At 37.8% G+C, this 24,842-nt stretch overlaps 1 protein-coding gene across 4 annotated transcripts; it reads right to left on the bottom strand.

Moving 5' to 3' along the window:
• Nucleotides 1-6,151: 6,151 nt before the first annotated feature.
• TAC1 (tachykinin precursor 1) lies at nucleotides 6,152-14,627 on the bottom strand. Of its 4 annotated transcripts, XM_061166299.1 has the most exons (7): nucleotides 14,468-14,600; nucleotides 13,926-14,057; nucleotides 12,789-12,885; nucleotides 12,296-12,340; nucleotides 11,797-11,820; nucleotides 10,201-10,254; nucleotides 6,152-6,712 (listed from the first exon to the last, which is right to left on the bottom strand). In XM_061166299.1, exons 2-7 carry the CDS (start codon nucleotides 14,046-14,048, stop codon nucleotides 6,663-6,665), a joined length of 393 nt encoding a protein of 130 aa, XP_061022282.1. In that variant the 5' UTR covers nucleotides 14,049-14,057; nucleotides 14,468-14,600; the 3' UTR covers nucleotides 6,152-6,662. The 4 variants fall into 4 exon arrangements, with proteins under 4 accessions (XP_061022282.1, XP_061022283.1, XP_061022284.1 ...); XM_061166300.1 differs by lacking the exon at nucleotides 12,296-12,340 and having other exon boundaries at nucleotides 14,468-14,627; XM_061166301.1 differs by lacking the exon at nucleotides 10,201-10,254 and having other exon boundaries at nucleotides 14,468-14,624.
• Between the last annotated feature and the right edge of the window lie 10,215 nt (nucleotides 14,628-24,842).

Below are 24,842 nucleotides of genomic sequence, written 5' to 3'. Positions count from 1 at the left end.
TCTTTTTTTTTTTTTTGCATGTGAATATTCAGTTTTCCCAGCACTATTTATTGAAGAGACTATCCTTTCCCCTTTGAGTATTCTTGGCTTCCTTGTCAAATATTAGTTGACTGTGTGTGTGGATTTATTTCTGGGCTCTTGATTCTGTTCCTTTGGTCTCTAAATCTTTTTTGTGCCAGCGTCATGTTATTTTGATATACTGTAGTTTTGTAATATAGTTGAAAACCAGGAAGTGTAATGCCTTCAATTTTTTTCTTCTTTCTCCAGATTTCTTTGGATATTTGGGGTCTTTTGTGGTTCCACGCACATTTCAGGATTGTTTTCCTATTTCTGTGAAAAATGCCATTGGAATTTTGATAGGGACTACATAGAATGTGTAGATCACTTTGAGTAGTATGGACATTTTAATAATATTAATTATTCCAATCCATGAACACAGAATCTTTCCCCATTTGTGTCTTCTTCAATTTTTTTCCACCAATGTCTTATGATTTTGTGTTCAGAATTTCACTCATTTGATTAAATTTATTTTGACACTATTATAAATAGGATTCTTCTCTTTATTTCATTGTCAGCTAATTAGTTTCCAGTATATAGAATCACAAGATGACTTTTATATGTTAATTTTGTACTCTGCAAAATTACTGCAGCTTTACTGAATTTGTTTATTAGTTCCAACAGCTTTTTGGTGATGTCTTTAGTGTTAGATAGGTCTTATTAAATGCAGACTCTGAATCCTGTCCTGTGACTAATGCAGCAGTCTAAGTTCCCCATACCTTCTGAGAATCAGAACACTGAACAATTCTCAGGATTGTTCTGACAATAGTTCTAAAAATAGTGGAACTCTGCCTGACTTTCATCAATCTAATATGTGAATTCTTTGGGCTATCTGCTCTCCAGCAGAGCAGCCATCTTGAGCCTGTTGTGATGGTTAATAAAGGCTTAAGCTAACAGCTTTTAGTTGGTTTTTCTTCTTTCACAAATTCAGAGTTTGGCTGGATATTATTTTCCTAAAGAATTTTTAGATTTTGTTTTCGGATCTCATGGCACCAGGGTTGCTGATGAAAAGTCCCTTCTGCAGTGCTCATTTCTGGGGTTGACACCTTCCTCTGCAACCTCTGCATTTTCTTGACAGGGCTGTGGCTTCCCTGTGCCTTCTTTTCCAGAAATCTGGTCCTTCTGGACAATTTCCGGGTTCACCAAAAGTCCTTATTCTGTTTTTCACAAATCCCAATGTATTTATTAATTTCTTGTAAAAATGTAGGTATCTTTTAAAAAATGCTTATAATGATTTGGTGTTAAAAGGGGAGGTTTCAAAAGACCTATACATAGAAAACTATAAAACACTGATGAAAGAAATCAAAGAGGACACAAACAGATGGAGAAACATACCGTGTTCATGGATTGGAAGAATCAATATTGTCAAAATGGCTATTCTACCCAAAGCAATCTATAGATTCAATGCAATCCCTATCAAGCTACCAACGGTATTTTTCACAGAACTAGACAAAGAATTTCACAATTTGTATGGAAATACAAAAAGCCTCGAATAGCCAAAGTAATCTTGAGAAAGAAGAATGGAACTGGAGGAATCAACCTGCCTGACTTCAGACTCTACTACAAACAGTCATCAAGACAGTATGGTACTGGCACAAAGACAGAAATATAGATCAATGGAACAGAATAGAAAGCCCAGAGATAAATCCATGAACCTATGGACACCTTATCTTTGACAAAGGAGGCAAGGATATACAATGGAAAAAAGACAACCTCTTTAACAAGTGGTGCTGGGAAAACTGGTCAACCACTTGTAAAAGAATGAAACTAGAACACTTTCTAACACCATACACAAAAATAAACTCAAAATGGACTAAATATCTAAATGTAAGACCAGAAACTATAAAACTCCTAGAGGAGAACATAGGCAAAACACTCTCCGACATAAATCACAGCAAGATCCTCTATGACCCACCTCCCAGAATACTGGAAATAAAAGCAAAACTAAACAAATGGGACCTAATGAAACTTAAAAGCTTTTGCACTACAAAGGAAACTATAAGTAAGGTGAAAAGACAGCCCTCGGATTGGGAGAAAATAATAGCAAATGAAGAAACAGACAAAGAATTAATCTCAAAAATATACAAGCAACTCCTGCAGCTCAATTCCAGAAAAATAAATGACCCAATCAAAACATGAGCCAAAGAACAAAACAGACATTTCTCCAAAGAAGACATACAGATGGCTAACAAACACATGAAAAGATGCTCAACATCACTCATTATTAGAGAAATGCAAATCAAAACCACAATGAGGTACCATTACACGCCAGTCAGGATGGCTGCTATCCAAAAGTCTACAAGCAATAAATGCTGGAGAGGGTGTGGAGAAAAGGGAACCCTCTTACACTGTTGGTGGGAATGCAAACTAGTACAGCCGCTATGGAAAACAGTGTGGAGATTTCTTAAAAAACTGGAAATAGAACTGCCATATGACCCAGCAATCCCACTTCTGGGCATACACACTGAGGAAACCAGATCCGAAAGAGACACGTGCACCCCAATGTTCATCGCAGCACTGTTTATAATAGCCAGGACATGGAAGCAACCTAGATGCCCATCAGCAGATGAATGGATAAGGAAGCTGTGGTACATATACACCATGGAATATTACTCAGCCGTTAAAAAGAATTCATTTGAATCAGTCCTAATGAGATGGATGAAACTGGAGCCCATTATACAGAGTGAAGTAAGCCAGAAAGATAAAGAACATTACAGCATACTAACACATATATATGGAATTTAGAAAGATGGTAATGATAACCCTATATGCAAAACAGAAAAAGAGACACAGAAATACAGAACAGACTTTTGAACTCTGTGGGAGAAGGCGAGGGTGGGATATTTCAAAAGAACAGCATGTATATTATCTATGGTGAAACAGATCACCAGTCCAGGTGGGATGCATGAGACAAGTGCTTGGGCCTGGTGCACTGGGAAGACCCAGAGGAATCGGGTGGAGAGGGAGGTGGGAGGGGGGATCGGGATGGGGAATACGTGTAAATCTATGGCTGATTCATATCAATGTATGACAAAACCCACTGAAATGTTGTGAAGTAATTAGCCTCCAACTAATTAAAAAAAAAAAAAAAAAAAGCCAAAAGGGGAGGTTTCAGCATGTGCTCAAGTTGAAATAAGATTAATTTTGTTTGTTTCTTTGGATGGAGCCACATGAAGCTGTATCCTTGGGGAGTAGAATTGGTGTTCAGAGAAGGACTTTTATTTTTACTCTCTTCATTTCTCTATTTGAATTTCTGCTTATGAATTTTCTTTTGATTCAAAATAATGAAGTACTTGGGCTTCCCTGGTGGCTCAAGTGGAAAAGAATCTGCCTGCAGTACAGAACACCTGGGTTTGATCCCTGGATTGGGAAGATCCCTGGAGAAGGAAATGGCAACCTGCTCCAATATTCTTGCCTGGAGAATTTCATGGATAGAGAAGCCTAGCGAGCTACAGTCCGTGGGGTCACAAAGAGTCGGACAAGCTGAGTGACTTTCACTTTCACTAATGAAGTACTTGGTGTATCGGGCATCTTATCTTCCTTTTCTACCTCCCAATGTGCTCACCAGCTTTCTCCAGCTGCTCTGGTGCCCTATCTGTGCAGCTTTCCAGTGGACACAGTATGCAGAGTTCCAAAACCTTTGTTTTCCAGGTGGGTTTGCCCAATGGAAGTACCAGGAGCAGATCAGACAGGAAGAGGACGGTGAGGTTGGGGCACATGGTCACTGATCGCCTCACTCTCTTCTTCCTCACACCCCCGTGTTGACTATTCTGTGTCTGTTCGTCTTCCTATGAAGAAAACAGCCACCAGCTGACCCTTGGCGCATAGAGACCCATACTTCCTCGTCTTGATCCTTTAGGCCCAGGGGTCGCAGTGGTTGCAAGGATGCTAGCCTGGAGACCACATTCCATTGCTGCCTTCTCCACATCCTGCCCACACCTTTGTGACTCAGCTTGAGCATCATTTATTTTTACCCTGGATCCTGACCGAAACAGAACCCCAAAAACAAACCTCAAACCAAAGCAATAAAGTATTCAGGTAACTTTGCTATTCAGATTGATCTTGTTGCTGTTTTGTAACAGAATAAACATATTTTAGAAAGAATATAGGTGAAGAAAACTCATTTTGGTTGAAGAAAGTATGCCACAGAGGGGAAGTAATAGTAAATATTTCATGAGTACAAACTTCAAGCTGAATCTCTCTTTCCTGCTCAGCTGTTGCTAGGTTTCTGGGCCTGGAGGGAGAGAAGGCAGGAGTGCAGACTGTCTGATGGGGGTCTTCACCCAGCACCGTGGGATCCTGCTGCTTAGACTTACAGAATCTCAGAGTGAAGGGCCGTGGGGGCTGTCTGGCCCACTGACGCACAGCACAAAGGGCCACTCAATTTGTGAAGCAGTTCTAGGTTTAACTTGTGTGGTAACTGTTTAGAATCGACCCCCCGTGCTGCTGCTGCTTCCGTGTGTCTACAAAAAGCATTTATTGGCCATAATATAGTGCTAATTTTCTCTCTGGGGATTTTGAAGAATAGCTAATAATGGCAGCAGGTAACTTGCACAGAATGCTCACAGTATGCCGGAGATCATGCTCAAAGCCTGACACGCATCATGTCCCGTGACCCTCCCCTAGACGCCATATGGCCACTGTCTGTGCAGAGTGCAGGATCCTCGTTGGTGGCATCACTAGTCCAGTTTTACTAACAAGGAAAATAAGGCAGAAAGAAGTTAAGGGACTCGCCCCTCATCACACAGCTGTTAAGTAATGGGGTAGTTTGACCCTGAACCCCAGTCTTATCCATTACATGATTCCTTCCTGTTAGAACATCTATGCAAAAATATATATGAACATACAATGCAGAAATACTGCCGTGTGCCTAACAATATACCAGATATGTTGTTCTATGTCACTGAACACACAATAATGCCATTTTAAGTGATGCCATAATTTTCAGTTGTGTCAATATGCCGGTTTGTTTAATCAATCTCATTTAGATATTAATTTGCTCTGCTATTTTGGCCTTGTAATTCCTTTCTAATCCTGACTCCTCTCATATCATAATCTCTTACCTCAACATTTCCTTGAGCTTCATATCCTCAATTGTAAAGTGATGATCATAATATAATCTTTATTATTTAAATATGTAGTAAGCTCAAATACTAAAAAAAAAAATATGTAGTAAAGAAAATCAGTTCGTTGGAGTTTTTTTGAACAAATTATTCATTTAAAGATATAAAGGTTAAAATATGCTTTAGCACTCATGTCTCACAAATGGTTTTAACATTGATCAAAAACAGTCACTAGTCCAGAAAAAACTCACAGAATTTTATTTCACTGAGCAATGCTTGTCCTGAGTTATTTTACCACTTGCCAGTATTTAACACTGTGCAATCACAAAGGCACTTGGCAATCCTTCCCTCAAATATACACACAAGAGCTTTCCTCTGATTGCTCAGTATTTCTGATACATGTACTTCTGCTGGAGTGTTAATGGCACTAGTAATTCACAGGCAGTTCTTAGAAATGTAAGAGAGGGGCTGTATCTATCTTTGTTATGGGGGCAATGCCATATTATCAGCTCCCTATCTTTCTGCATGTTCCAGTGGCCTTTGTGAGAGTTTGGTTTAGTGTCTTAATTCTAGTGAGACTCCAACACTGTTGTACTTCTCCCTGGGTTTTAAGGAGGGCTGAAACAGTACTGCACTGATGTTTTGCTCAACAAGGAAATAATCAGTAAAATGCCTCTTTAAAGTAGATTGTTGCTCTATTTGTAAAAGGGAATCATAAGCACAGGTAAACAGAACTGAGCCTTTACTCTTTGGGTAGCAGAATGTAATTGTTTTCTCCATGAATGATCCTATGCCAATGACTGAACAACAACAAGTGCATATGTGTGGGAAAGAGAAACTGTGATTACATTTAGTCATTTTCCTTAAGAAAGAGAAATTTAGTAGCTTTATGTTTCATTATTTTAAAGCCAAAACAGGTTGGAACATATCTCATCCACTGAAAGAAAGGCTGCCAACTAGACATAAAGATTAATGAAAGAATAAGACCCAATTTAAGATACTTTTTCTTTTATTTAAAATGTTAACCATCACAACACATTGTACAATAAAATAAAGATCTTAGAATCACAGTAAAACTTTTTAAACATCTCTATGTAGTCACAAAACATGAAACATGCTGCAGGGATACAAACACAGTTTGATACCAACTCTCAGCACATTTTCACCATGAAAACAAATGTAGAAGCACAGCCTATATGTGAATTTCGTTTCCTTAGTAGTAGCTGATGTGACTGCTTCCAAGAAACAGAAATGATTCCTTTCTTTGGAGACTATATCTTTGATAGGTTTTTACAACTTCATTGAACACTGTGCTTTGTTGAGAAATTACCACTGATTTCTGCTTCTGACTGAGTTGTCATATTAGAATTACAACATATTTTTTAACAACATATATTGCCACAATATGAAAAATAAATACTTTTTGAGTTTTAAACTCAAACAACAATTATTAAATAAATAATTATTCCTCATAATGCATGTCTCATTTTACCTTTCCTTGACCACTGACACAAATGAAGCTCAATAAATATGTTAGGTAGTCTATTTACGTCTTCTTTCATAATCCTGCATCACACTCCTTTCATAAGCCACTGAGAACAAAGAGAAGGTAAAGGGTTTGTTAAGAGGGTCACTGACACAGATAAACAAAGTTCAAAGCATAGGAAATTTATTTTAAACTCATTACTTTATCCCTCCATTGAAGTATTTCTAAGAGTCTTATTTGTGCATCTTCTGTTCAGGTCTCAGTCTTTATCCTGATTGACAGTGATCTATCCACAGAATTCTTGGTTATTTTGGTCATCCTTGACTTGATGCCCTCAAAGTGTACTTCCACAATATATTGCAATATTGATTCTCCATAGCTTTCTCAAGCAGTGACAGACACCTTGGTGATTTACAGAAAGGACAGTTCCTAAAGTAAACAGGAATAGTAGGAGGATGAAAGCAAAATGTGGGACTTTTATTCCAGGATATAGTCAACCAACTATATATAGGTCATGGGCCAAATCCAGTCCACCATCTTTTCTTGTCAATAACATTTTATTGGAAGATGGCCACACCCATTCATTTATGCATTGTCTTTGCCTAAGTTAGTTAAGTGTTAGTTGCTCAGTCATGTCTGACTCTTTGTGACCCCATGTACTGTAGCCCACTAAGCTCCTCTGCCCATGGAGTTCTCTAGGCAAGAATATTGGAGTGGGTAGCCATTCCCTTCTCCAGGTGTCTTTGCCTACTTTAACATTAAAATGGCAGATCTGAGTAGTTGCTCCAGAGACTGCATGGTTCATACAGTCTAAAATATTTACCATCTGACTGTTTACAGAAAAAGTTTGCTGATTTCTGGTATGTGGTGGTGGTGGTTTAGTTGTTAAGTCCTGTCTCATTCTTGTGAGTTAATGGACTATAGCCTACCAGGCTCCTCTGTCCATGGGATTTCCCCAGCAAGAATACTGGAGTGGGTTGCCATTTCCTTTGCCAGGGGATTTTCCTGACCCAGGGGTAGAACTCATGTTTCCTGCATTGGAGGCAGATTCTTTAGCACTGAGGCACCAGGATAGGGGTACCTAATAGTGTGAAGGTTTCTTCCCGCCCTCTGGATTCCTTCCAATGACAGACTGTCCATGAGACTAAAAACAATCTCATTGTCTGTAAGTAGGGTAATTGTACCATCTAAATACAACATAGTTTAACTTATCTCCTAGCACCCTAAATGGCCTGTGAAAGATTAATCACTATTTCCAAAGGTATTTAACATAGAGCTAGCAAGTAATTTAAGTACTTTGACTATCTGGAAAGAAAAAAGCACCAAATTATATTATTATATTAAACATAATTTCAAAGGGGTCTGTAGCCACAAAAGAATAAGGATCAGATCATTGTGATCAAAATACTTATGTCCATTTTTCATTATTTTAGCTAATACTTTATACACTTAGATTTACATAATAAATGATTTTTAAAACTACTGCACTTTTAAAAATTCAGTATGCATGTATAAAATACTTGAAATAGAAAGAACTGTGAAAGACATCAGGAATCATAGATGCCACTCTAAGCGATTTTCTCGGTGAGAAGGGTTTGCTGAAAGAGAAGGTAGATAAAGGCTCCAGTGCTGTCGCTTCCCACCTTTACCACCGAGCAGATGCTCCTTGGTGTACAGGATTTACTTAAGTGAGGTCAGCAATAAGCTGAATGTTTTTAATAGTGTACATGTCAAACATGTACAAAGCTGAGAAGCGTTCGTAATATAATTCTATTCCTCAGAGAAGGGAGGTGAATGCTAATGTAAACTGACCAAAGACAGACTAGTGATCAAGCCAGAAAACAATGTCTTAATTGGAAGCAAAGTTCTTACGTGGTCCTTGAACCCTCTAAAACCGTAAATATTTGTGTGTATGAACTGATGAGGGTTTCCCTGGGAAGGTAGTTTCTAGGTTTGTCAGATTGTCAAAGGTCTTTGCCATAACAGGGTAAGGATCAGATGGCTGTAGAAGGTCATAGACACTATGATAACCTTGCCTCAACTAATTATATGCCAAGGTACCTGATTGGTTATAGATTACATGTTTGCCCATGTTTTCCTTTGATATTTTCTTAACTAAAATGGAGGAGCAAAGATTTAGTCATAGATTGATTGTGATTCATACAATGATTCTATTTAATACTATCTATAATTACATTACTATTTTAAGTACCTTTAATAGCATCTAATTTGTTCTAAATTGCACATATCTATATTATTTGTAAAGTTAAGCATGTTCTGAAACCTGTATCAGTTCTGAAAATGAAAAGTTGATGACTGGCATGGTTTCAAGAAAACCACAGGTATATAAGGGCTAGTGTACACTTCTGATACATATAATGCCAATGTGGTTTAAACTTATATTCCATTTCCAAAAGCTGGAAGATAATAGATAGCAATAAAACAATTTTAGTGTTTCATTATGTACATTCACAACTTCTTTAAAATTGAGAACCCTCCAAATTACTGAAGTAGTATCTAAATTTAGAAGATAGAGAACCAATATATAGGCTAAAATACCTCATTTTTGCTTGACTTTTTCAGATTAGTTAAGTCAGCACATTTTAGTCATAGATTTTCAGGAAACTGGAAATACTCTAAATGGGTAAGAAGGGTGATGATTAATCTCTAATTAATTACATGATTAGTATTTTAATTCTAATTTCACTGAAGGTAAAAAGAGAATTTGAATAGCTTTCCCAAGAAAAATAACCTATAGATTATAAGACCTGAATGAGCTTAACAGAATATCAGTCTCTAGGAAAATGATATAGGGATTATTTAACCTTGAAAATACTATGATGAATGAGTTAAGAAATGAGTTTTCAGATCTATACATGTGGCATTTACATACAATATAGAAATTAAAGAAAAGAAAGGAAATATGCAGCCTTTATATCAAGTGAAACAATTGTTCAGAATTAAACTGGGTTATGAAGAGAACTGTAGCACTCCTTCTCTTTAAGGGTTTTATAGCCAGGACTGATTATAACCCTCTAGGATAATTTGATGGTTTCCCTTTTTAAGGCACTGGAATGGACTATGTTACTCTCCTAGTGTTAAACATTCATCAGGAGGTATAGAGTATGAGCTACTATAATTTCATAAAGAGCAAGTGATTTGTAAAAATGGATTTGTTTTTGTTTATTTCTGTGTTAGAAGACTGTCAGATTTAACCTTTTGTAAGACTTTCTAATTAGCTTGGTTTTAATCCCCCCCTCCACCTTCCCCACCCCTCTTAGTTCAGTAAGGTAAAGTGTAGCTTATCGAACAGATATAAGGGAAAGGATATTGGACTAGCTCAAAGATTCAGGTTAGGTAATGACTGAAAGGGGAAGACACTGGGAGTTTGAGAAAGAGACTGATGTTGTGGTATTAGCTCACTCAATCAGCTATAAATCCATTCTTGGATTTATTTATTGCAATTAGATTTTTTCAACATAAGTACTCATTTTAATTTTATTATTCCTGTTTAATAGTTTGAAAAGAATGCCTTAGAGAAAGTAGAAGTAGATTTAAGATACTGTTTATGTCCAGTCATGGTTTTATACATACCAGAATTTAAAGCTCTTTTGCCCATTAGTCCAACAAAGGAATCTGTTTTATGCCCTGGAAAAATACATTTAGGGGTATTTTAATATGTATATATCTGAGGAAATAAACTGTTATAACTAGTACCAAGAAAAGCAAGCTTCCAAATATATGCCTATATAATAAATGCATAACTATTGCAAGTTTTGGTGAGCCTGAAGAAATAAAGACTCCTAGTAAGTCTTAGTAAATAAAATAATACAATGAAGGCACTTTTCTCAATTCTATATCTAAATATTAGCAAGTACACTTTATTCATATTCTATTTTATGTGTTTTATGTAATGCTTTAAATATTGTGCTATTTGAGCAAGCTTTGATTTTCAGGAAGTCAACTTCACATGTGTGATAGAAATATCCTCATATTACTGAATATATTTCTCAGGAAACTAAAGTTTAGTTAAATCAGAGTCCTATACTTAATAATTATAAATTTCTAAAGGTCATTATTTCTATTTTACTGGATTAAAAAAATATTTCCTTTGGAAAAAGTATGTTTTGAATTAACAGTACATTTATTTTCATCACATAGAATTTTGCTATATATAATTCCTTTGAAGGTAAAATCCTGAGAAAATAAATATGAATAAAATTTATTTATTTTCAAAGATGAAACCTTTGGGAAGGATTATTATTTTAACTCTAGTGGTAGAACGTCTCTTGGTTTATACTACATTAGCTTGGTTTATACTACATGGCTGCTATCTTAGTGTGGCCTGCTTTGCCCTCGATGAGCCAGAATCCAAGTTGGATTGGACCTTGGGCTAAGTGAGTGTGATTAAGATGATCCCTGGGACTTTCTGCAACCCTGGTTCCATTAACTAGGAGACTGTGATCTAATGACTGTCAAGTGCCACAATTCTGCCATCTTTGCTGCCATAAGAATGTCTCACTATGCTTGGAAAGACAGGTCTCCCATCCCATCATGGGATCACAAAACTATTGATACATTTCTATCTTTACTTTAGTACGGATTCTCTACTCAGACATTCACTTCATCTTAACTGACTGCTGGATTACACTAATAAATTATGTCAACGTGGAATCCAACATACTAAAATGAACTCAGAGGTGCCTGTAAATGCTTCAATTTTTGTTTTTGCTTTTGTTTTTGCAGTGGAAGTGGCAGGGTGAAAATGAGGGAAGAGGAATGTGTGATGGATTTTTACCCCTAGGATTGAGATTCTTACCTAAAACTAACAATTTATATGAATTAAAGGATTCCTCTTTCCTTCCCTTTTTTCCTTCCTGTCTTCTTTCTTTAGCAATTTAAAATAACAAAAAATATTTATTATCTCAGTTTCTGTGGGTCAGGAATTCAACAACAGTTTAGCTGGGAGCTAAAGGATTTTTAATATAATGCATCTTTATGGTAGGTATGATATTACAGAACTTTAAACAATTATGTTCTGGATGTAATATGAGTCTCCTCGAGTCTTAAATCATGTTAATTAAAAAGATCAAGTCCTACATTACAACAGAAAATTAGATATTATATAAAATGGAATTCAATATAATTTATATTTGCATTTGATAAATGTCAAAATAATTTGGAACTTACTTTTGTGAGAAAGCTGGCCATGTCCTAGAGAAAGAAAAATAAAATTAGCAAACAATATATTTGTTTAAAAGGAGCTACATTTTTAAAAAGAATTATAAAGCAAATTGATTTTTAAAATAATGCAACATTTCTCATTCATGTACTATCCTGAGGAATATAGCAGAACCATAAATGCTAGCCAAATTATTAATAATAAAAGCAATGTTTTAGCAAAAGGAATAGTTTCAATTGGTTTACATGGGCCACAGATTCAAACTGAGGTCTGTGAGACTTCTGAGGTTTGCTAATAACTGCCTGGCCATACCACGTCTCTTGTTTTCTTATGAGAGACATGTATTCATGGTCCATCACCTCTGATTCTCAGGAGAGAGAGAGCAGACACATCTCTTCAGTTCAACAGGCATTATCAAGAATCTGTATTTGAGTCCACAAAAGGCTTTCTTCCTTTTCACACATGTGCATTCACAATAGTAAAATAAAGATTTATAGAAATGTTTACCATAAAGGGCCTTTAACAGGGCCACTTGCTTTTCAATTGAGGAATCTGACAAGAGACAAATTGACGTTAACCACACATTCCACTGATGGTGTGATGAATTCAAGGAAATTCCTTTTCTATCATAAGACACTGGCAGCTGAATCTCCTCCAACCCCAGTGATCTATAGTCAGTTTCCACCAGCACTGAGAACCTACTGAGTTCCCTGAGTCTTCCTGTTGCTTGCCAGTTTGGATCCTTGGGCAAGGAAGCCCTTAGCTAAGGCTGCTTCCTGTCCTTGGTGGTTCAGATGCACCTCCCTCCCTCCGTGGGCACCTGTGCATCAGTGCGGTGAGGGCGAACGTCGCGCCGCAGGAGATACACCCCTTTGAGAGTGGAACTCTCTGCTCATAGAGCAAGAGAGACGGGGTGTTCTGAGCACGAGCTAAGAGATGTGGGGGGGAGTGTATGTGTGTGGGTTGCCCAGAGAGGCAGAGAGGGACCAGCCCATCTCACCAGCATCCCGTTTGCCCATCAATCCAAAGAACTGTTGAGGCTTGGGTCTCCGGGCGATTCTCTGCAGAAGATGCTCAAAAGGTTCGGGCATTTCCTCCTAGAGGAAAAACACAAGGACTAACGGGCTTGAAGGCAACCAGTTCGAGGCACTGGGAATCCGGAGTGCGTTCCAGCCTTGGGCAAATCCTGGCGGTGGGGCCAGGCCAGGAGTAGAGAACCAGCTCCGAGGAGAGAGGAAGCCGAGCTTCCTCAAGCCTGGGCGCTCCCTCTCCCCACTCCTCCCCTCCCAGGCGGTGTCCTGCACCTCCGCCTCGCGCTAGCCCAGCCTTGCCGTTAGCCGGACGCGCATTGCCTCCACGCCCCGCTTTCGGTTCTTTGCTCCCAGCACCGGGACCCTCACTCAGCTGCCGCTCAGCTACCGGACTTTGTCTCATCTCAAGCGCTGGCTTCGGCGACCTATCAACGCCCTAAATGCACACAGGTGTGTGTGGCGGGGGATGGGGGAGACTGGCCAGGGGTGGTAGGCAAGGGGACAGCGCTTTACAGGCGACTAGCAGTGAGTGATCCTCACTGTTCCTGCTGCATGTGGGTCCCTCGCGCAAACAGCTGCGAGCAATCTAAAGGAAAACTTGCGGCTGTGTCTTCAGGTCAGTAAAATAAAAGTCAGGGCCGGAAGTTAGCTTCCCACCCACCTGCGCCTCTCCAGGCCCCCAGCAACTGGCCACTTGCCCCTGCTTTTGCCTGCGTCGGACGCGCTCTCCTCTGTCCCTGCCCAGCGTTTCCAAACGCCAGGCCCTTGCAGCGGGACTAGTCCCCGAAATCCGCGTTACCAGGGGATGAAACCTTGTGAGGTTTCCAGTCTTGTGAGGATCCCGGGATCCTTAGGGAGGGTATTATTCCTCCAGAGAGTTTCGGAGACCCGACGATGCAGAGGAAACTTGGTTCTTGGTTGCGGGACCCAGGGGAATGACGTTCCTTTACAAGCCCTCGCAGCGCGCCCCACTGCCTCTGGTTGTGATCTCGGAGCCCGCTAGGGTAACTAGGGTGCTGTCGCTGGGGGTGATGGTGGGATGGTGGTAAGTGACAGCTCCTAAACCAGGGAAGAAGGGCGCAGGCCAACTAGGGACCGGGTCTCACCTTGATCTGGTCGCTGTCGGACCAGTCGGACCAATAATTGAGATCATCGTTGGCTCCGATTTCTTCTGCAGATAGTTGAGTGGAGACGAGAAAAATCACTGCCAAGGCCACGAGGATTTTCATGTTGGATTTCTGGGAAGGGTAGGGAGAAGAGGCAGAGGAGGAAAAAAAAAAAAAAGGAATTTTTTGATCCCATGACAGAACTCAGGACCGATTCAAACAAGACAAGCCGCCTAAAGGGCTAAAGTCCTGCATGTGCACGTTAGGAAAGAAAATCAAGCCCTAAAATCTCAAATCCCATTCTTCCTAGACCCCAAATCCCCAGCTTCCAACCACCAAGCCATACCTTCAAGACAGGAGGCTCTGCGGGTGGAAGACAAGGAGGAACAAAACACTTGGGATACCCGTTTCCTCGCAGACCCCCAGTGGTCCCCGGGCTGTTTCCCCGCTGTCCGCAGAAGCCGCCCATCCAGCCCTGCTAGACGCCGCCTCGGAGCGGTGCGCGGGGCGGAAAGCGCGCACTACAGCGCGCGGGCACTTACCGCGGCTGACCCGCCCGCGGGGTTCCTCTGCCGGTCTGAGCACTCGCGGGGCGCTGCGCACTCTCGGTTGCAGCAACGATGGAGGAGGTCAGCAGCGCGCTCTTTTGCCGGCTGGCTGCCGCGCGGTATTTATCACAGGCTCGCCGAGTCTCGGGACCCACGTGACACGCTCCCCACGCGACTTTCTGCTCAATATTTAATTAACCGCCTCCTCTCCTTTCGCTTGCGTCTGATTGAGAGTTTCCGAGACGGTAATCCGTCGGTGCGCATAACATCTGGACCCAATTGGGTTCGAAATGACGCAATTATAGGAATATCGAGTTCTTGCCATCCAATACGCAGCGGCCTGTCTTCTTCCGTCTGCATATCTGACGCCCCCTCCCCTCTTTCTTCGGATCGAGGATCCATGACACCTGAGCTTACTCATCAAAGCAAAGTGACTCATTCCTCGGACTTAAGCAACTTTTTCGTGCCTTGAGAGGATAAGTTGCACTTCTAAGGATGGCCAAATAGCTTCAGATGTTAAAATATTGTCGGAAATCAGGCTAAGAAAGGAGAACTTCAAATGGGGGGGAGGGGGCGCGTTTTCCCCCTATTTCCGTCTGCAGAGTATCTTAAGTGTTTCTGAGATACAGCATCTTTCTGTGAGCAGGACAACCTTCTCTCAAATCAACTAGAATACTGGCGTTTTTTTTCAGTAATACAAAGAGACTTTCCAGTCCCATAGGATTTCAAAGGATGAAAGCAGATTTATTTTACGTTTTGGAGATGGGGGCATTTAAACGTGGCATTGAACGAGGAGCTTTCCTATCAGTGCCATTTTAGGATCACTTGTGTTCCAAGCTAGCTATAGTTACCTGCGAGAAACCCCTAAGAGATGTACAGGCTCCTTCCTGTTTGTCACTAAAGGTCTCTTAAGATCCTTCATAGATTTCTCGTGTGTGTAATAAGTGTAGTGAAGATGTTAATTGGACAGTCGTTATCAATACAAGGCTATTAGGCAAATAGCTTCTGTACAGATATCACAGGTTTTCATGAGCCCATTGTTTGCCTTGTAGACTAAATGACTGTTGTATCTGAGGTGGTGCTGTGTTCTCCCCTTTTCTTAGTAAATACTATGTTTTCCAGTTGATTCTGATGTTCTTAGTATAGTGCATAAAGGAAATAATTTATTGCAACTGACTTAAAGTCACAAGTTTTTCTCTAATATTTGTTGTTCTTTCTTAGGTAACCCTGATGTTTGAATTTTTCTGTGTCTATGTCATTTCTTTATGCCTAGCCTTACAACAGGAGGCATTCTATTCTTTCTCTTTATAATTTTTTATATGGAAAATTATAAACTTGTACAAAAGTAGAGAATCATCCACTTGAAACAATTTGCAAGTTTCACTTTGTGATTCCCCACAACTCAGATTATTTCAAAGCAAATCTCAGACATAATTTCAACTCTAAATATTTTGTCATGTCTATAGAAAGGATAAAAAAATAAAAGAACTATGCTACTATTCCACCTAAAAGCAACATAAAATAATTCTGTATATTAATGCCCAGTGTTCAAATAATCCTCATTGTTTTATGGGTCCCCCCCACCATACACTTTACTAGTTGAAATCAGAATTGTAACGAAGTTTATAAATTGCAATTAGTTCACATATCTCTTAAATATTCCCTAATCTATAGTTCTCTCTCTCTATTTTATGGATAAAACTGCTCAGTATAGTGTTCTGAGTTTGGGAGTTTGCTGATTGCCTCCTAATGGTTTCTTTTAACTTGTTCCTCTGTTCTATTTCCAGTTAATTGGTATTTGTATCTAGAAGTTTAATGTCATCTTGGTTCATTTTTTTTGACAAAGTTACTCTGCATGTGTTGTTAGGAAGCACATGATATCTGGTTGTTTCTCCTTTTGAGTTAGCAGCTGTTGCTGACCATTTTGGATCCATTGACTTAGTAGTACTTTCAAAATAGTGTTACTATGATTTTGTCATTCATTTTTTTATTATTCAACCTATTCCTTCCATATAAAATTTTTTTCTCAACAATTATGTAGTTACTCTAAGACATGACTAATATAGGAAAGATAGCGTAAGTGCTTGATTACTTCCTTTTACCAATTATTAAAATAATGAGTTGGTAAATTAATACATTCAAATATGGCCCTCCACCCTCCAAATTTAATATCATTATGACCTCATTTATTTAAATACAATTGAAGTATTTCCATTCTTCAAAGAAAAATAGAAGGCCCCCTTTTTTATTTTTTAAAATTTATTTATTTATTTAAATTGGAGGCTAATTAGTTCACAATATCATAGTGGTTTCTGCCATACATTGAAATGAATCAGCTATGGGTGTACATGTGTTCCCCATCCTGAACCCCCCTCCCACCTCCCTCCTCATCCCATCCCTCAGGGTTGTCCCAGTGACTGAGTTTGAGTGCCCTGTTTCAAGCATGGAACTTGGACCAGTGATCTATTTCACATAAGGTAATATACATGTTTCAATGCTATTCTCTCTAATCATCCTACCCTCACCTTCTCCCACAGAGTCCAAAAGTCTGTTCTTTATGTCTGTATCTCTTTTGCTGTCTCACAAACAGGGTCATCATTACCATCTTTCTAAATTCCATATATATGCATTAATATACTGTATTGCTGTTTTTCTTTTTGAGTTACTTCACTCTGTATAATAGGCTCCAGTTTCATCCACCTCATTAGAACTGATTCAAATGCATTCTTTTTAATAGCTGAATAATATTCCATTGTGTATATGTACCACAGCTTTCTTATCCATTCATCTGCCAATGGACATCTAGGTTGCTTCCATGTCCTGGCAATTATAAACTGCTGCAATGAACATTGGGGTACATGTGTCTCTTTCAATTCTGGCTTCCTCGGTGTGAATGCCCAGCAGTGGGATTGCTGGGTCATATGGCAGTTCTATTTCCAGTTTTTAAAGGAATCTCCACATTGTTCTCCATAGTGGTTGTACTAGTTTGCATTTCCACCAACAGTGTAAGAGGGTTCCCTTTTCTCCACACCCTCTTCAGCATTTATTGCTTGCAGACTTTTTGATAGCCATTCTGACCAGTGTGAGGTGGTACCTCATTGTAGTTTTGATTTGCATTTCTCTGATAATGAGTGATGTTGAGCATCTTTTCATGTGTTCGTTAGCCATCTGTATGTCTTCTTTGGAGAAATGTCTATTTAGTACTTTGGCCCATTTTTTGATTGGGTTGTTTATTTTTCTGGAATTGAACTACATGAGCTGCTTGTATATTTTTGAGATTAATTCTTTGTCAGTTGCTTCATTTGCTATTATTTTCTCCCATTCTGAAGGTTGTCTTTTCACCTTGCTTATAGTTTCCTTTGTTGTGCAAAAGCTTTTCAGTTTAATTAGGCCCCATTTGTATATTTTTACTTTTATTTCCATTACTCTAGGAGGTGGGTCATAGAGGATCTTGCTGTGTTTTATGTTGGAGAGTGTTTTGCCTGTTTTCCTCTAGGAGTTTTATAGTTTCTGGTCTTACATTTAGATCTTTAGTTCATTTTGAGTTTATTTTTGTGTATGGTGTTAGAAAGTGTTCTAGTTTCATTCTTTTACAAGTGGTTGATCAGTTTTCCCAGCACCACTTGTTAAAGAGATTGTCCTTTCTCCATTGTATATTCTTGCCTCCTTTGTCAAAGATAGGGTGTCCATAGGTGTGTGGATTTATCTCTGGGCTTTCTGTTTTGTTCCATTGATCTATATTTCTGTCTTTCTGCCAGGACCAGGACCAGACTGTCTTGGTGACTGTAGCTTTGTAGTATAGTCTGAAGTCAGGCACGTGGATTCCTCCAGTTCCATTCTTCTTTCTCAAGATTGCTTTGACTATTCGAGGTTTTTTTGTATTTCCATACAAACTGTGAAATTATTTGTTCTAGTTCTGTGGAAAATACTATTGGTAGCTTGACAGGGACTGCATTGAATCTATCGATTGCTTTGTGTAGTATATTCATTTTCACTATTTCATTCTTCTGATCCATGAACATGGTATATTTCTCCATCTATTTGTGTCAGCTTTGATTTCTTTCACCAGTGTTTTATAGTTTTCTATATATAGGTCTCTTGTTTCTTTAGGTATATTTATTCCTAAATGTTTTATTCTTTTCATTGCAATGGTGAATGGCATTGTTTCCTTAATTTCTCTTTCTGTTATCTCATTGTTGGTGTATAGGAATGTAAGGGATTTCTCTGTATTAATTTTATATCCTGAAACTTTACTATGTTCTTTGACTAGCTCTAGTAATTTTCTGGTGGAATCTTTAGGATTTTCTATGTAGAGGATCATGTCATCTGCAACCAGTGAGAGTTTTACTTCTTCTTTTCCCATCTGGATTCCTTTTATTTCTTTTTCTTCTCTGATTGCTGTTGCTAAATCTTCCAAAACTATGTTGAATAGTAGTGGTGAGAGTGGGCACCCTTGTCTTGTTGCTGACTTAAGGGGGAGAGCTTTTAATTTTTCACCATTGAAGATAATGTTTGCTGTGGGTTTATCATATATGGTTTTTATTATGTTGAGGTATGTTCCTTCTATGCCTGCTTTCTGTAGAGGTTTTTTTTTTTTTTTTTATCATAAATAGGTGTTGAATTTTGTCAAGGACCTTCTCTGCATCTATTGAGATAATCATATGGATTTTATCTTTCAATTTGTTAATGTGTATCACACTGATTGATTTCTGAATATTGAAGAATCCTTGCATCCCTTGGATAAAGCCCACTTGGTCAAGATGTATGATCTTTTTTAATATGTTGTCAGATTCTGTTTGCTAGAATTTGTTGAGGAATTTTGCATCAATGTTCATCAGTGATATTGGCCTGTAATTTTCTTTTTTTGTGGCATCTTTTTCTGGTTTTGGTATTAGGGTGATGGTGGCCTCATAGAATGAGTTTGGCAGTTTACCTTCCTCTGCAACTTTCTGGAAGAGTTTGAGTAGGATAGGTGTTAGCTCTTCTCTAAATTTTTGGTAGAATTCACCTGTGAATCCATCTAGTCCTGGGCTTTTGTTTGTTGGAAGATTTTTGATTACAGTTTCAATTTCCATGCTTGTGATGGGTTGGTTAAGATTTTCTGTTTCTTCCTGGTTCAGTTTTGGAAGGTTATACTTTTCTAAGAATTCATCCATTTCTTCCAAGCTGTCCATTTTACTGTCATATAGCTGCTGATAGTAGTCCCTTATGATCCTTTGTATTTGTGTGTCATCTGTTGTGATTTTTCCATTTTCATTTCTAATTTGGTTGATTTGATTCTTCTCCCCTTTTTTCTTGATGAGTCTGGCTAATAGTTTGTCTATTTTATTTATCTTCTCAAAGAACCAGCTTTTAGTTTGTTGATTTTTGCTATAGTCTTCTTTGTTTCTTTTTTCATTTATTTCTGCTCTGGTTTTTATGATTTTTTTTCCTCCTACTAACCCTGGGGTTCTTCATTTCTTCTTTTTCTAGTTAGAAGCAGGGCTCCTTCTAATCAGTGCTGAAATTATCCCATTTCCTGGCCAGAAGAAGAAAGGTGATCAGAAGGTGTCTTTTCAAATTGACTCCTGAGGTCTGATATGCCTTAAACAGGCTTTAATGGCTTTCTTGTTTTTAGTGAGATAGGATATTCCATTTTCAAGTTGTGTATTTCCTGCCTCAATCCTGCAATTTGAGACAAACCTTAAATTTGCTTTTAAGGAACTCTTGTTTCTTTTGCATTAGAAATGAGAATTAGAGACCATAATCTAGGTATTATGGGTGCACATTGCTATGAATTCTTCATTGTTTCAAGAGTTTTTCAATGAATAGAACTGAAAATGTGTGTGTGTGTGTGTGTATGTTTAAAATCATGAATATATTCTGATGCTTTCTATTCCAATCAGGATACTATCAGGTCTTTCCTTAACGTTTTCATTTTTCCATCTTCCTTTCCATGCCAAAAAATCCCAGTTCCCAGTCACATCAACGTCATTACTCAGTTGCTTTATCTCAATACATGATGCCAACATAATCAATAATATGATTATTAGAAACATACTGAGAATTATTGCATTTTTAAAATCTTTAGATACACAGGGTATGTTCAGTCAATTTACTGTGTCTTAAGTCATTTAAAACTTCTCTGTATAATTATGCTATCAACTCTAGTATACACAGATTCATTGCTCACTTTGCTCTTGAGTTTTAGGAATTGCTTTCATTAGAATTATGTAAAGTACATAGTTCTAAACTCAAATACTCAAAACACAGTATGTTCAAAGAAGTATAGTTTCAATCCCTGTTCCTTCACCCTCTTCCTTCTAGTAGCTATTTCTTTTAGGGTTTTAGTCTATCCTTTTATTATTTTTATTGTTGTTGTTATTATATTATAAGCAAATATGTATCATATCCCTCTCTGTTTTTTCATACCTAGAGTGGGGCATTTTAGATTATATTTTTTTCAGAGTTGCTGATGTGCTTTATGAAATAAACACAGCTATTTCACAAATTCTTCCCTGTTAGCTCAATGTAACCAGGTGCATAACTCTGTTCAGATGCTGTATGTTGTATTAATAAATGTGCCACAGTACACTAAAAGAAAAAGCTATTTCATAGAATTGAGTAATAATAATAAGATAAAAATTGATCAAAGAATACATTTCCCACCTTTCTATGTCATTCGTTAATTGCTAACTTAGTGCTGCTAGTAAGGTCATGCACTTGTTGATACACTTTCTCCTTGAACATTGCATGATTTGGGTTATTTATATTCTTTATTTCTTTTATTTGGGATATTTATACTCTCTTATTTTATTTCCCAAAACACTGAATTTTAAATTTCAGTAAAATACACATGTCTGCGAAGTAGAATGGTGAAAAAGTAAAAAGTAACAAATCAACTTTTGTGTTTTTAAATTAAAAACATACAGGAAAATGCAAACAAAAAAACTGCAATTCATTTTCTCATAAGCTAGAATAAAACAGTCAGCATCTTGATCTGCTGCTTGCAAGTTTTAAAGGGAAAAAAGTCACTTAATATTTTTTTGTAAAATAAGACATGTTCTTTATAAAAAATAAAGCAATGCAGAAAAGTACAACAATATGTTTTTAAAAATTATCCCAAACTCAGAAATTGTCACTCTTAACCTTATTTGAATATATTTCTATGCATATTATAAGTTGAAGAATGTAGCAGTGGTCAAATAAATAAAAGTTATGAAAGTAGGATGAGTTCCTACTGGGAAGTATTTTTAATAAAAGATAGTTCCTTATATTTTATTTGACTTTAGCAGAAGATAAAAATGAAAAATATTTCTTCACCACAAGGTATTTTTTCCATAAAAGAATCTATTAATGCTAAAAAAAAAATTTAGAAATAAATTTAAAAGTCTAGAGGCTAGTATGGAACATTTAAAAAAATACATATTTGGAGAATATCTATTTATTTCTTGTTTTAAAAGATGAGGGCATTAGCACTCAAACATCCTCCCATCTCCCTCACCCCCACCTCCTAATTTTTATAGTTATATTATTTTTTTAACATTATTCAAGTTTATAACATTCACAATTATTTTTGCTACTCTACTTTCATTAGTTGTCTTCTATTCATTCTATATTTAAACAGACTTATATTTACCACAGTTTTTTTAATTTAGCTTTGCCATTGTCAAGTTTCTTTTCACTCATCTTTTATTTGACTGGATGTTGCTGTCAAGCAATTTTTTTCTCCCCCAAGAAGAAATCAAACATATTGTTTCACTGAGTTCTTTCATGCCAGTGAATGCCTCTCAGTGGTTCCTATGCTTGAATGGCATCTTGAATAGCATCTTGAATAGTTGTAATATTTTTTATTTTATTTTGTTTTATTTCATTCTATTCTATTTTATCCTATGCTGCTCCCCAGGGGCATGTGGAACTTCCTTGACTAGGAATTGAAACTGCACCCCCTGCAATGGAAATGCAGATTCTTAACCACTGGACCACCAGTGAAGTCCAGCTATAATATTTTAAAATTAAATTTCATCTTTCTCAGCACTTTATGGACACTTCTTCATTGTCTTGTAGAACTGAGTGTTGTGGAGAATTCTGAGTGGGGTAATTTTTCCTCCTGCTTATATATGATTTGCTGTTTTGCTTAAGTATCTGAGGAATTCTTTCTTTATCCTTTACATTTAATAGTTCACTTAGGATATGTCTTATTGTTGGTCATTTCACATTTAATTTTCTTAATGTGTCATGAACTTTTTGTTCTGAAGATTATTCTCTGTTCATTTTGGGGAAATTCTATTGTATTATGTCTTTGTGAATATACCTTTAAAATGGAAATCCCACTTCAAGAATATTATCTTTTTTTTGGATCATAATATATTTTGTTATGTATATAATATTGAAATATGTGTATTTCATATCAACAGTATTCTTCCAAATTTCTTTTTTTACCCTTTTCATTCACATTCACTTAGATTATCTTACCTTTTCCTCTTTTTGTCAGTAATTGACTTTTGTGTCAGTAATTCATCTTGCTGAATCTAAACTGCTTATTATTTCCATAAACATGTTGCATAGTCCCTAATTTGTTCTCACAGACTAGTAATTTCCTTTTTGTCATCTTATTTAATTGCTTTATTATTTTATTGGTATAATCTTATTTTATTGAATTTATGTTCTTATTAAGGTGTTCTTGGTGTTAAGTAATTGAGGGAGTTTTGTTCTGTTTCCTGAATTGTGTTTTCTTCAAGTTCAGTGGTAAAATGCATGAGTTTTGAGCCAGTGGTACTGATATAAATACAGACTTAGCCACTTGCTACTATGTCTCAATTTCCTGATCTGTCAAATAGGATGATAAATAGTACTTACCTCATAAGGTTGCTATGGGAGTTAAGTGTGTAAATACACATGAGGAGTAAAGAATAGTACTCAGTACATGCAATGAACATTTAACTATTATCATTATTCTAGGTGGCTATGTGTGTGTGCATGATTTACTTTATGTGTCAATGTGGCTAGGGCTATGTTGTCCAATTGTTTAGTTAAACACCAGTCTAGATATTGCCATAAAGGTGTTTGTTTTTTTTTTTTTTTTTAAGATGTGATTATCATTTGAACCCTGGAGAAGGAAATGGCAACCCACTCCAGTGTTCTTGCCTGGAGAATCCCAGGGATGGCGGAGTCTGGGCTGCCGTCTATGGGCTCGCACAGAGTCGGACACGACTGAAGCGACTTAGCAGCAGCATTTGAATCGGTAGACTTTGGGTAAAGCCATTCTTTTACATTATATGGGTGAGTTTCGTCCAATCAGTTGAAGGTTTTAAGAGAAAAAAAACAGGTTCCCTAAGAAAGAAGGAATTCTGCCTCCAGACTGCTGTTGGACTCAATACAAGTTCTTGCTGAGTTTCCAGTCTACAGGCTGCCCTGTAAATCTCAGATTTCCCAGCCCCCAAAACTGTAGGGACTAATTCCTTAAAACGTTTAATTGATTCCTTAAAAACCAGCCTCTCCCTTTCTTTCCTTCTTCACACACACACACACACACACCTACTGGTTCTATTTCTCTGGAGAATCCTAAGCAGTGTGTAATGTATTTGCACAGTTTCTGGGCCATTCTCTTCATCTAGATTTGCTTGGATGATTCTGGACAGAGTGGGCTTGACTGTTTGCCTCTATTTCTTTAATACTGAAGGGTTTTTTCCCTCTGAGGACTAGGAATGTTGCTTTCTGTTCACTTTTGTTCGCCTGAGGAAATGACAAGGGAGGGGAACTTGGATGAGGTATGGTGTGGTCTGAACACTTCTCTGCTCTTTTCCCTGAGATTCTCTGAAGTGTATTGTTCCATGTCAGTTCCCTCTTGGAAGGACTGTTCCTTTCTTGCAAGGGGCCTATGGACTGAGTTCTGCGTGCCTGACGGCTTCCCCCCGCTTCCCTCAGTGTCAGCTCTGTTCTCTTCCCTGGGGTCACCAGTTTCTCTCAGCCACTTGTATTCTTCATGTTTTGGAAGAAAATAATGATCTGCCCATTCATGTGTAGCATCATTGAGAAGTCTCAGACTTTTGTCAATTTACAGACAAAACTTTTGGCAGGTGCTGGCAAGGTTAGGGACTCCTGTGGAGCCAGACAGTGATGGGCCTCTCTGCTTTGCTCAAGAGTTTTCTGCTTCTTTCATTGGTTACAGGTTCTTGAAGATTAGTGCATTAGTTGAATTGTGACTCTTGATTTATTTGGTGGCTGATGGTGGATTTTAATTTTTTTTCCTAGGAGTTAATGATTTTTACTTTATTTTGTAGGTGTTAGAAAAGGCCTGAAATAGTACAATGTTCATGTTATCTGACTTGTAAATGTTTGCAGAATTGTTGGATATCATGTATGCCACATGGATGCATCAGTTCTTGTT

Source organism: Dama dama, chromosome 18, assembly GCF_033118175.1.
Source record: "Dama dama isolate Ldn47 chromosome 18, ASM3311817v1, whole genome shotgun sequence".
Classification (NCBI taxonomy): Eukaryota; Metazoa; Chordata; class Mammalia; order Artiodactyla; family Cervidae; genus Dama; species Dama dama.
Note: the sequence above shows the minus strand (reverse complement) of the source record. Positions and strands in the feature narration are given on the sequence as shown.